Source organism: Acinonyx jubatus, chromosome B1, assembly GCF_027475565.1.
Source record: "Acinonyx jubatus isolate Ajub_Pintada_27869175 chromosome B1, VMU_Ajub_asm_v1.0, whole genome shotgun sequence".
Lineage (NCBI taxonomy): Eukaryota > Metazoa > Chordata > Mammalia > Carnivora > Felidae > Acinonyx > Acinonyx jubatus.
The window spans coordinates 27,913,487-27,927,208 of record NC_069382.1 but is presented as its reverse complement, the minus strand read 5'-3'; the positions used below and the strand labels follow the sequence as shown (position 1 = coordinate 27,927,208).

At 38.9% G+C, this 13,722-nt stretch overlaps 1 protein-coding gene across 2 annotated transcripts in view; it reads left to right on the top strand.

Annotated features, from left to right (window-relative positions):
* PURG (purine rich element binding protein G) overlaps positions 1–2,277 on the top strand; it is a 36,334-nt gene extending 34,057 nt beyond the window's left edge. For both annotated transcript variants that reach the window (XM_027077329.2, XM_027077328.2), the window contains one exon: positions 1,376–2,277. In XM_027077329.2, the coding sequence (XP_026933130.1) occupies positions 1,376–1,478 (103 nt within the window). In that variant the 3' untranslated portion in view covers positions 1,479–2,277. The remainder of the gene's footprint in view (positions 1–1,375) is intronic.
* The last annotated feature ends 11,445 nt before the right edge of the window (positions 2,278–13,722 follow it).

The following is a 13,722-nucleotide window of genomic DNA, read 5'->3' as shown; positions in this document are numbered from 1 at the left end:
CTACCTTGTGTTTAAGTGTTGGTCAAATATAAGGGCAATCAATATTATTATGCCAGCCTGTCGTAACTCAGTTTTGTTTAGTTGAGTTTTTTTAAACTAAAACATTGAAAATTAGTTTTGTTTCTTCTATGTTCAAGTCAGCCCCGCCTGGTAAATTATCAAATTTAAATCAGTATTATGGGTGTGCTGCTCTGTATAGCTGTACCCTCTTCAGAAAATTAATAGTTGATTTATACAAGGGAGGTGATTCAGCAGAAAAAGCCTAGGATAATTTTTTTCAAAAGTTAAATTTTTTCTGAAGCTCTGAATCTTTCTGACATTTATAAAACATAGGCTAGCTTTCTTTTATCCAAGAAATTTTTTTAACACAAGAATATTTCAAGCAAACAAACTTTGCTTTCCTTTTCATTTGGGGGCAGTTCACTTAAGAAGAAAACATTTGTCTATAATTGTACTTATCTTTAATTCTTTCTCTGTGGTGGCCATTTTTCTATCACTAGTTTTAAATGTTTTGCTAAATGTGAATGCTGCTTCATAGATGCAGTTTTCATTACATGGTACAGACAGGAGTCAAGTTTATTAGCAGTCTACTCTTATCAAGGAGAAACTAAAAATAAGTTCCATGTCAATTCTTTGGTTTGTATCTTGGTATCTTTTTTTTAAATAAGGTATATTAACCCAAAGGTGTGTTAATTGTCATGGCATGAACAATCTTAAATGTAGATCTATTGAGTATTTTGTGATGCTGAGTAAACAGACTTTTCTCAAATCTCTGTGATGCTAAATATTTTCCTTAGGAGGTTTTGTTTAATGTTAGATTGTTGTTCTGAAAGATGTTGGTCTTAGTGGGATTTTTTTAAAACTGGGAAAATAAATAAACGCATGTATTACAAGTATAGAAATGGTGAATTGTAAACTTACCGTATAATAATGATTCTATTTTCAAAAATGTTTTGCTGTTAAATATATACAACATAAAATTGCTGCCATACTGTAATTGAATACTTTTTCTTAAATGACCCTGTTATCACTATTCCAGAATTAGAAGTTGGGCAGATACATGATTGATTCATGTGTCTGCATAGATGCTTCAAGGTATATTCTTCTCTTGGTGAGTAAAAATATATTTTCCTTGGCATCAGTGCATTGAGATCTGAATATACCTGTATCTATCCATTCTTATTGCACATTTCTTATACAGTATCTTCTAATATGCCAAAATTGGCCTAGACATAACTTAAAATTGAGGGTTTGTTACATGCTTTCTAACAGAAAGGTTTTCAATGATATTCATTATGGGTTTGTACTGTGAAAATAGTGAAACTCCCTTTAAAATTTCATATATGCTAAATTTAAATTAATATTTTTTCTTTAGCTCAAATTTCCCTAAATCCAGGGAGAATACCAACCCTTTTCACTGTTGTCAAATCCAGCATAAGGAACAGCCCTATGACACTACAAAAACAGTTGAGGAATAAGGAATAAGTCTCTTATGTTACACTCCAGAATAAAGGCATTGTGTGAAAGAAATGAACCGAAGTTCACCGTGAATGCAAGGCTTCTGTACTTGACATCCCTCCACCGAAGGGAAGACAAGTGTCAACACCACTGGCATCATTTTCAAACTCATCTTATGTGGAATATCTTCCACCACACTGGAGTACTTATTGACTCTTACCGGGTTTTGGCTTTGTTTTGTTTTGTTTTGTTTTAATTCATCAAGCCTTTCAGTTTTCAAAAAACCATTTGTCAGCACTGAGGTAGAGGGACATAGATTTGAAAATACTTTCTTAAGAGATCATGTAACTATTTAACTCAATTTAAAAAGAGGAGGAGGGATAGGTTCAACCCACTGCCTCTCACAAGAAACATGTTTTTAAATCTGTAACTGTTTTAGTGTTAACAGGGTACAAAGTGTTTTTTGTCCTGTATTGTACTTAAAAAGTTCTCATTGATTGGTGATTGTATTGTACTGTATGGAAACAAATCATAAATTGCCTTGTATTGTTTATAATAGACCATACCACGTACCACTTCAGTTTTTATGTTCCAAGTTTTCCAGTGATGCATGTTAACAGTTAGGTCCTAAAATTCTGTGGTGCTAATTCTTCCATATCCAATGGTGCTTTTGTGGATGCTAACTGCACACATGCTGAACAAAGCTTGAAGTTTAAAACTTTCCTCCCTTCCTCTGTTTATATAAAGTAAAATAAAATAACTTGAATTTGTCTCAAAGTATCACTGACAATCTAATAAACTGGTTTATATGTGTGATTAGTTTGGATTCTTAATTATTTTTCAGAAAGCAGATTAGCTCTACTGGGCCCTTCCTTCTATCAAACAGAAATTGATTTTACTATGTGTTTATTGTGTTATTTCATTTTGTGCCCCCAAAGTTGTGGTACCTTTGGGAATTTAAATCCAGGTGGCCTGGCTTCTATAATCAAGTTTATGTCGGATCTACAAAAACTAGACCTATCAGACCTGGAAATTAGTAAGTTGAGAAAACCAAAAATGTACCATGAGAGTGCCTTTGTGTATTTTAGTACTTTATTAATAAAGTTTTATTATCTATGTACCATGAGATAGCATTTGCATGGAAACTAGTATGCCTTCAGAACCTTTATTATTGCTCAGATGACATTGAAAAGGCCATCCCTCTATGCTGATATTCAAAGTAAAAGCTCCACTTTACATATATGAAAATACAGACAAAAAAATATATAATAAAATCGGAACTTTCCAGGACAAACTGATAACCTATGCCAGAATGGCATAATAGATAAACCCATGCCTAGTCTTATTGGATTTTTAATTTTAGCATCTGCACTAAGAATCACAGCATTAGGACGAGTGAAGCTGCTCCTCGAGAGGGCAGAAGGCTGTTTCTCCCAAGCTAGAGATAAAGTCAGTATTAAGGCAGTGTGCAAATTTGCATTCTAATCTCGGTATTTTGCCTAACCCATGGGTAACCTTAAATTTAAAAAGAAAAGATCAAAATAAATCTATTAAAACTCCTCAAGCAACAACCATTGATGTCAAATAAGAGATGAGCAAACCTGTCTATCTGTCCTAGTAGGCCTGATGACTGAGGTTACATTCCCATGTTGCTGGGGTTCTTTATTTTATCAAGAGCATATATTCAGTAATTCTGCCTCAAATAGTTATTAAATCATGTCTAACTTCTAATATCAGAAAATAAAGTTGACAAAAATAGAGCCAGTATGAGCACTGGGCTTACATCCCCATGACTGTCTTGAACAAATGCAATATTTACTAAATCACAGCCTCTCCAAAGATATTTCTACTGTGTATTTTTGTAACTACCTTTACAGCATGCCATTTTATGAAAACTGGCAAATAATAAATGTGTGGCAATAATTCCAGGTCTTCTTTAATCAAAAAAAGAGAGAGAGGGTAGGTAGATCTATGAATGTTTTAGAGTATCTTTACTTCTGCGGTAATATTTTGCCTGTTAATTGAAAGAAAATTTAATTATAATTTTATGAAAGGATAAAAGGATAAATTGCTTTTGGAAAATCTCTGCTTTTTAATCTACATGAAAAATCTCTCATTTTTTCCCTACAGCCACCAGATTTGTGTATTATTGTTCACCATCATGTTTGTCCCACCTAAAAAATTATTCTCACAAAATTTATCAGGTTTTTTTTGTATGAAATTATTTTTAAAACTCAGCCTTAAATAAAATGAATACACTTTGTAAGTTTGGTTCATTTATGAAAATAATGTAGTCTCTCCCTCTTTATTATTTAAGCTTTTTTAAAGTTACAAAATTATGTTTGTCTTTAGTTTTATCAACATTATTTTGGCAAGTTGTGTTTTCTGTTCCTAAAATAATAATTTCCCTTGGAAATCATAACCTCAAGGTGTCATCTGTAAATCCATGAATGAAAGCACTTTCAATAAAGATCCAGATATTCTCCATTGAGAAACATCTTTTGAAATAAATTTCATGTACATTAAAAACCTAACCTACTCATCTTAGGGAACTAATTTTTCTCATCAGAAATTGTGTTGAGTTTGAAAATGACCAATAATAATAATCTCGCCCTTATTTTTTTAAAAGCCAGTAGGGGCACCTAGGTGGCTCAGTTGGTTAAGTATCTGACTTTGGCTCAGGTCATGATCTCACAGCTTGTGGGTTCAAGCCTTGCATTGGGCTCTGGGCTGACAGCTCAGAGCCGGGAGCCTGTCTTAGATTCTGTATCTCCCTCTCTGTCTGCCCCTCCCCTGCTCTCTCTCTCTCTCTCTCTCTCTCTCTCTCTCAAAAAATAAACAGTAAAAAAAATTTTTAAGCCAATCTATAACCTATATCATTTCAGATTTGTCTTCTTCATTTTTTTTAAAACCATTGAAGTAGGTGCATACTAAGTTCTCATTAAGACTAACGTCACTTTTCTTACTCTCCACTTTATCCGTGGGGCAGTAAAAAGACTCCTAGAAAATAACTAAAAACTAAGTAAGACAATTCACATAAAAACAAATGAGTGGTACTTCATAAGACTGAATTAACCATATAATGCAGTGAGCAAACATTATACATATTCTCCCCAAATTGGTCTCAATACTGTGAATGGTAGCTAAAGCTTACACTTTCTGCAGAGCATACCAGACCTTGAAAATAAAAAGGACTCTGAATGAAAGGATTGGCCCTCCATTTGGGGTATGAAGAAACTCAGTTTTGTTAGTTCATTTTGAGTAAATACACAAGAGATCCCTTTTAAACAAGGTCATAAAGAAAACATGTTGAGCATGAGATATCCTGTGAAGAAAATTAATTTACAACAAAAAATAAAGTGTTATTCCCATTGAGTAGGACTGAAAGGAAACTGTATAAGAAGTAATGTTTATTTTTACCTTATATTCTTTATGTTATTTAATGATAAGCATGTATTACTTTATCTTTTTAAAAATTATTTTTTGGGGTGCCTGGTGGCTCAGTTGGTTAGGTGTCTGACTTCAACTCAGGTCATGATCTCATGGTTCGTGAGTTGGATCCCTGCGTCGGGCTTTGTACTGACAGCTCAGAGCCTGGAATCCGCTTCAGATTCTGTGTCTTCCTCTCTCTTTGCCCTCCCTAACTCATGCTCTGTCTCTCTCTGCCTCTCAAAAATGAATGTTAAAAAAAAATTTTAATGATTTTTTTAAGGGGTACCTGGGTGGCTCAGTCTGTTGTGTATCCGACTCTTGATTTTGGTTCAGGTCATGATCCCAAGGTTGTGGGATCAGGCCTTGTGCTGAGTGTGGAGCCTGCTTAAGATTCTCTCTCTCCTCTCTCCCCCTCTGTCCCTCTCCCCTGCTTGTGTGCTCACTCTCTCTCTAAAAACAGACAAAATAATAATAATAATAATAATAATAATAATAATAATAATAAAATAAAACTAAAAGTTATTCTTAGAGGAAGGAAATAAATGCTCAACAAATTAGAATACCTACATCAACTGGTTGCATATTCTCTTTCTAGTAGGAAAATCTGCTTATAGAATCTAATTAATGTCAGAACATCACTTCACAAGTATAAGATCAGGTAAAAGGAAATATTAATGAATATTAATCATGTTATGATGGGGCTCCATTAAAAAAACAGAAATAGTCACACTAGCTCATCAGAACAGTCACCCCAAGTCAGAGACTGAGATTACTAACACATCCTTATGTTTTGTATCTTTTTTTTTCAATTCCATATGACACCATCTTTCAGTGTGAAAATGTTATTGCTTATCAATATAATCAAACCACATAGTATATTTGCATCACTTTAGGCTCCTTAATGATATAATATCATGTTATCATTATCATTCATCATTAAGGATTATCGTTATTCATATCTTGTATAGTCATTATGTACTACATCATCATTTCATATAATAAGAATATCATTATTACTAATGTAGTCATCATTATTAGTAATAATTAGCTATATTTGGCATTATTCATTCACTATCGTAATGTCATTCATCATTAATGAAAGTTTCCTATACAACAGATACCCCTCTGACTTTGACCTTTCTTGATAGAGACTTTGGGAATATCCCAAATCATCAGTAGCAATGAATGAAAGGTCAAAACCCTCTTCCCTTGCCCTCATGACAGAACATGTCAATAGATCATGGCATTCTTTCCAGTGGACCACATACATCTCTGGAATCTTTTTCAACTCAGCACTCCCGGCAGCCACTACCAGTTGACTAGACCTAGTATACAAGGTTGGCATATTTGCCACTCTGCCTCTGATGCCTCACGGACATAAAGAAGCCATCTGTATTTGTCTGGGTCCTCCAAGAAGCAGATTTCAAGATAGGGTTACATGTGGGGCACAAGGGTGACTCAGTCAGTTGGGCATCCATCCGACTCTTGATTTTGGCTCAGGTCATGATCCCACAGTTCATGAGTTTGAGCCCCACGGTGGGCTCTGTGCTGACAGTGATGGAGCAGAGCCTGCTTGGGACTCTCTCTCTGCCCCTCTCCACTCATGCTCACAGGCCCCCCAGCAACAAATAAACACATAGATAAATAAAACATTTTTTAAAGATGAGACTGGTTGTAACAATAGATTTATTAGAGGAAATGCCATTGGGGGAAAATGGAGAAGGAGTTGGTGGAGCCATCAGACTGTGATGCAGGTCTGTACCAGTGATGGAGAAGACAGAAGAAACTAAGGAGGAGGGAAGAAGGGAGTACAGAAGGTACTTCTTAGACTTCAGCACAGTTTTAAGAAAATTTCAGCCAAACAATGGGCAGTCCTCGAGCCAAAGTCACCCTTCAGAGGAGGCCAGCGTCTTACAGGTATGGGCCTGCTTAGTATCCTTGCCATGCTCAGTCATCAGCTGGGAGCCGCCTAGGCAAAGCACAACCTCAGTACAAACATGGTAATGGACGTCAGAGCATAGCAGCTGGTCTGTGGGCCAATTATGCTCCCTGAAGTAGGAAATCTGAAAGATGCATTTTCAGGGCCCCCACAGGCTCCTGTCTGCACTGCACAGACTTACGTGTCCACCTAAGTTAGAGGAGCACTCTCTCCGTGGTCCTCACAGGCCTCTCTCTTCCTAAAGGAAAAACTCAGGAAAGAGAAGTTAGGGAATAAAGTACAACCCCTGATGTTGCATTGGATCTCAGGGTCGCAAATGGAACTTGTCTTCCTCCTCCACCATCCTTTCTAAATTACCCCTTACCTTGGTACGACTCAATGACTTGCCTGGTGGTATGACTGAGACCTTCATTCCTGAGGAATCCGGCTTATTCAGATTGGGCTACGGTTGCCGCACAGATCCATCAGCAGTTACAGTGGGCTAGGAAGTACCAGGAGGCTGCCTGAGTGGATCACGCACACATTCCTTCCTCCCTACCTCCATTGTGTAAAGCATCGTTATCTCCTCCTAATGATCAGGGTTAATTAACCCTGTCCAGCTGGTGACTCCTCTCCTAACCTGCTGATTTCTAGGCATAGGGAGTCTACAGTGTCCTGGCAGCAGCTATAACTCGAAGTTCAATGGATACTAGCAGTGTCCTTTGCCAAGAATACACCCCATTTGGGGACTAGAACCTCCAAACTGCAAAGCCCAGAGCTGCAGGGATAGGAGGCACAAACACCCAGTGGGTCATTAGTAGTGATGGTAAGTAAAGCCACACCTGCTTCTTCCACACCCTTGATTCCCAGGTTTATGTATTCTTCCTACTGAGTGCACAGCACTATATAGAGGTCCCTGGTTTAATGCACATACTGCATCTTAAAGGATGGCATCCCATGCTTTCAGAGTATTGCCTCACATTGGCCCTTTTGCTGTGCCTTTAGAAAGCTATTTCTGCATTCCTTGGAGCTGGCTCTCTCTGGATAGTGTGCTAGTCATAGTTGGATCATAGGCCCACTCCGTCCACCTCCACTGGGAAATGGGTCCCCTGGTTGGATGCTTCTGTCTCTGCTCCCATGGCTACTTTGTTCATGTGCTCATTGTGCTCGTTGTCAAGCGGCCAGTGGCAGTCTGACTCATGTCAGTTGACTGAGTCATTTTGTCTTCTTGGTTGTTCAGGATGCCTTCTGATGGATATTGACATGTAAAACGAATCTCTTCACAATTCATGTCCACTCCCATGTGTCCATCCACATGCATCTACCCCAGACTTTTGTGCTCCAATCTTCCAGTTCTTTTCCTTTTAGGCCTCTGACCAGAGGGCCAAGCTGATGACCACTGTCCAGGAAGTGTAAATATTTTCACCTCAGGCCACTTCTTCCATACAAAGGGGATGACAAGGTGCACTGCTTACAACTTCACCTGCTGGCAAGATTTTCCCCCTCCACTGGTCCTTTCAAGGCCACCCCACCCATTTTCAGCTTGTACCCATATATCTAGCCATTTCATCCTAAGCTATGCTCAAGCTTTTTCGTCCTCCTTCAGCTGGTTTTATGAGAACCCCCATATGTGCATACATGTGAGATGGGAGAGGGATGCTGGTGCTTTAGCTCCTGTTTGAGGGTGTTAAAGATAAGGGCCTTGGGCTGCCTGTTCATACAATATTCTCATGATCTCTGGTTCTGTTCAAGCTTGATCATTCCTATATCATTTCCATGTCTTGGTGAACTACCTTTGGGCCCATCCAACTTCATGATTTGGAGGGTTCAACAGAACCCAAATAATGAAGGGCAGTTCTGTACCCATAGTCCACAACCATCATCTCCACCAGTACCCTAGCCCTCCAATGTCTGTTTCTCAAAAAGTGTCAAATTTTCTACTAGTTGACTTGGCCTTATTCCAGAATCCCAGGATTCTGCACTGGGACTCTCCCACTGGGGTTTGCCAAAAGCTCTCTTTTTTCCCACTGCACCCTTCTCAATACTAACACTTCCAAAGCCATAGGATCTGCCCATTCGTATGAACCAAATAACAGGGCTGCTATACTTCTTACAGAGCATTTCCTGCTCTGAGCCCTACTCAAAGCTGACAGTTTTCCATGTCACACAGTATATGGGCAAGGACAATATTCTTATCTGTGGAATGTGTTGTCTCCCAAGCTCAAAAAAGCTAACCAGGTGCTAAGCTTCCTCTATATTTTATGGACAAAAGGTGCACCAACGTCTTTTACTTTGGAAAAGATATCCTGGCATGTTTTCAACCACTGGACCCCCTAAAAACCACTGAAGTGGCAGGAGCCTGATTATTCATAGGGTACCTAATAGAGTTCCCACTTTCCTCAGCCTCCTTATTCCTTCTGCTGATCATAGGGACCAATGAGCAATGTGACTTGCACTGCAGCCTGGTCCTGTTTCAGAATCCTTTCCTGAGGGCAACTCAGAAATTTCCACTGCGCTGAGTGCTGTCATTGTTTTTTCAAGACTTCTAAGAACTACCACAGCAGTGATTTTGCCCCATTCCCTAAGGTTCTTGCCAAGGTATAAAACCTTAGATCCCGATGGAGTTAAATTCCAGGCCCCTTATCAAGCACTCTGAAAACACAGTCCAAAGTATATGCCTCTGGCTCCAGCTTGTATGTGCTAGATAATTCTTGCAGCTCTTCTAGTGTAGAGTCTCTTTCCTCCTTCATCATTCCTAGCATGTACCTATCTAGACTATGCTGGGAGCGATCTTCAGTTATCAGACAGGGAGAGGTGAGGGCAGCTACGGAGGGAAGCCTGTGTTCCTTGTGAGGGAAATGTCTCTGCAGCATCTTCTAGTGTGTCTGAAGTACTGGCTCTTAACAGGGAAAGCTGGGACACTTCTGCAAGTCTAAAGGATTTAGTGGTGTAGGGGTGGGGAGGGGAACCCTGCAGAGACAATATACTGAGGAGCATCCATCTACATGTCCTTCAGGGTCCCATGTTTCCCCAACCAGCACCTTGACCTTCATATAACAGATCTGTCTTGGCTGAACATTCAAACATCTGGGGGTCTTTGCAATTCTCTTTGATTTTCAGTCTGTTCAACTGTGTCTGTCTCCCACACTGGAGCAGGCAAGGGCCTCTTTGTAATCTACCAAAGAGACCCTCTGGCTCTCACACTTAGCCATTAACTATTTATTAATGGCTCTGAGCCTCTCATTACCCTCGGCTGGCATCAATACAACTTAGCAGTAATCAGCCAACTCTGCTATCTTTGAGGACATTGTTCTTACCATAGCTTTCAAATGCCTGAATCATCACATCTGCCACAGCATTCCTCTCAGCCAGGACATTTCCCTAGGTCACTGTCAATGAAGTACTTAGCATTTGAGTCATCACTTTATGCTAGGACTGTCCTTGCTCCACCTATCAGTCAGGTTAACATCCTCTTTGCCGACTGGGTGATTAGTGGGTTGGTCCCAAACTGCAGTCTTTTCTTGGATCATTCTTGGTACTTATTGTGTTAGTCCAGCTCATCTGAAAAGCAGAAGCTAAGATAGAATTAGATAAATTTAAGAGATTTATTGGGGCAAAAGCTGGTGAGGGAAAATGGGGAGCTGGAGGAAGTTGGGAGATCCTTCAGACCAATGCTGGTCCTGCCCCTATGCAGGAAAGAAAGATCTCAGACTGCAACACTGCTCTAAGAAAGTTTTGGCAAGGCCAACAGGAATCCTCAAGCCAACAGTGTCCTTCAGAAAAGTCCTGTGTCTTTGAGAAATGGACCTGCCTTTGGAACCCTGCCATGAGCAGTCATTAGGAACATCTCAGGAGAATACGGCCTTGGCATGGACACAATGATAAAAAGTCAGAGCACAGTAGCTGATGCCTTCAGGTAAGTATCCTCCCCACAATAGGGGATCTGGGGGGCATGTTCTCACGGCTGTCATGTTCCGCGCGTCCTTCCACCCCTGCCACCGCATGGAGGTGGAGGCATTTGCAATCACAAAGAGTCCATCTCGGCCCTTGTTGAAATGCTGATGCTTTTCTGGCTCAGTTTGAGAGAGGAATCATTTTGATCCTTATCCTGCAAACTGTAGAAAAGATTAACCTAATTGGAGTCTGAACTGACAATGAGTAATAAATTTAAAAGTAGTATTAAAATATTTATGAATACTCAAGCTCAATAGTCAAATTTATATCCCAAAAAAATTACTTGAAAAGTTTTTAAAATAGGGGCGTGTGGGTGGCTCAGATGGTTGAGCGTCTGACTTTGGCTTGGGTCATGGTCTCGTGTTTTGTAAGTTGGGGCCTATCTATTGGCACAGAGCCCCCTTGGGATCTTCTGTCCCCTTCTCTCTCTGCTCCTCCCCCACTTGTGCTCCTCTCTCTCTCTCTCTCAAAAACAAATAAACATTTTTTAAGTTTTTTAAATATTTCAACATACAAATATCTCATATATATTTATACACATCTTATATATTGAAAGAAAAATCTTTCGGGATGCCCAGGTGGCTCAGTCAGTTGAGCGTGTGACTTCAGCTCAGGTCATGATCTTGTCATCCATGAGTTTGAGCTCTGTGTCGGGCTCTGTGCTGACAGCTCAGAGCCTGGATCCTGCTTCAGATTGTGTCTCCCTCTCTCGGCCCCTCCCATGTTCACACCTCTGTCTCTCTCTCTCTCTCTCTCTCCTAGTCTCAAAAGTAAATAAACATGAAAGAAAGAAAGAAAGAAAGAAAGAAAGAAAGAAAGAAAGAAAGAAAGAAAGAAAGAAAGAAAGAGAGGGAGGGAGGGAGGGAGGAAGGAAGGAAAGAAAAAAATCTTTCAATACAAAAAAGCTAAATATACAAAAAGTAAATAATACAGTGATTTTTGTGTAACAAAATATTGTTTTTAAAAGATTTCCTGGGGCATCTGGGTGGCTCAGTCAATTAAGCATCTGACTCTTGATCTCGGCTCTGGTTGTGATCTCAAGGTTGTGAGTTAGAGCCCCATGTTGGGCTCCAAACTGGGCACAAAGCCTACTTAAAAAAAAAAACCAAACAGATTTCCTATTTGATGTATTTATTAGCAGACTCTGCTAGCATATTTCTTTAACCATTTAAAAGATCTGATTTGAGCACACCTGGTAGGCACAGTCAGTTAAGCAACGGACACTTGATTTCGGCTCAGGTCATGATCTCATGGTTGGTGAGTTCGAGCCCCGCAACCATTCTGCACTGACAGTGCGAAACCTGCTTGGAATCCTCTCTCTCTGCCCCTCCCCTCCTCATACTTTCTCTCTCTCAAAAATAAATAAACTTTTTAAAAAAGTATTTGATTTTACACAATTACAAGTTATATACACATTACATAATTTTTAATCAAATAGTACCTAAATGATTAGGTACTAATCAGTAAATCACTAAATAATCTAAATTATTTAGAAGGTAAACACCCTCCATAACTTCACTCGTCAGAGATAACTATTAACAGGTCAGTGAGTAGTCTCCCAAATTTATTTATATGCATATCTTAACATATGCATATAATGCTTTAAACAAAAATAATATTTCACTATACTCAATTTCACTCAATATCCAAATTACTTTTTTTTAACATTGCATCTTTTATTTCTTTTAAGTTTTAAAAAAAATATTTTTAAGGTTTATTTATTTTTGAGAGAGAGAAAGAGACAGAGCATGAACGGGGGAGGGGCAGAGAGCTGTGAAGACAGAGAATCAGAAGCAGGCTCCAGTCTCTGAGCTGTCAGCACAGAGCCTGATGCAGGGCTCAAACTCAGGAACTGTGAAATCATGACCTGAGCCAAAGTCAGACGTTTAACTGGCTGAGTCACCCAGGCACCCCTTTTATGAGTTTTTTAAAATAAGATTTTTTAAAATTGAGGTTTTAGTCACACAACATGAACTTCACTGTCTTAAAGTTTACACTTCTGCTCTTTTAGGACATTCACTATGTTGCACAACCATCACCACAATATAATTCCAGAATATTTTCACCCCCTCTAAAAGAAACCCTGGACCTAATAGCAGTTAATCCCAATTTCCTTTCCTTACAGGCCCCGTTGGCCACTCATCTACTTCCAGTGTCTATGGATTTGCCTATTCCAGACATTTCACACACATGGAATCATATGATATGTGGCCTTGTATGTCTGGCTTCTTTTTCTTAGCATAATGTTTTCCAGGTTAACTCATGTTGTAGCATGTACCTTGGCTTCATTCCTTTTATGCCTGAGTACTAGTCCATTGTATGGATGTACCATGTTTTGTTTATCCATTTATCAGCTGATGGACATTTGAGTTATATCCACTTTTTTAGCTATTGTGTATAATGCTGCTATGAACATTTGTGTACAAGTTTTTAAATGAACATATGTTCCCAATTCTTTTGGGTACATACACTTAGGAATAAAGTATTTGGATCATATGGTAATTCTGTGTTTAATTTTTTAAGGACTGTTGCCCATAATGGCTCTACCTTCCCACCAGCAAGCAAATTACTTTTTATACTTCAAATATCTTAGACATCTTTCTGTGTATAGAGATTAATAGTTATTTTGATAACTAGTATTTCACTGCATGAGGCCATCAAAACTTATTTATCTCCTGATAATAGACTTTGTATTGTTCGCAGTTTTTTACGGTTTCAATTGGTCCTGTATTATAGTTTACACATATCTTAACAAGTAATGTTACTTGGTCAAAAGAGATACTTGTTTTAATTCTTTGATAGAGGCATAAGTGACCTACTATACACTGTACATATTCCAAGTGTACAATTGAATAGGTTCTGATTATGTATGCAACCATGAAACCCTCACTACAATCAAAATAATAAACATATCCATCACCTGCAAAGTTTCCTTCCCTCTCCCACCCCCATCCTCACCT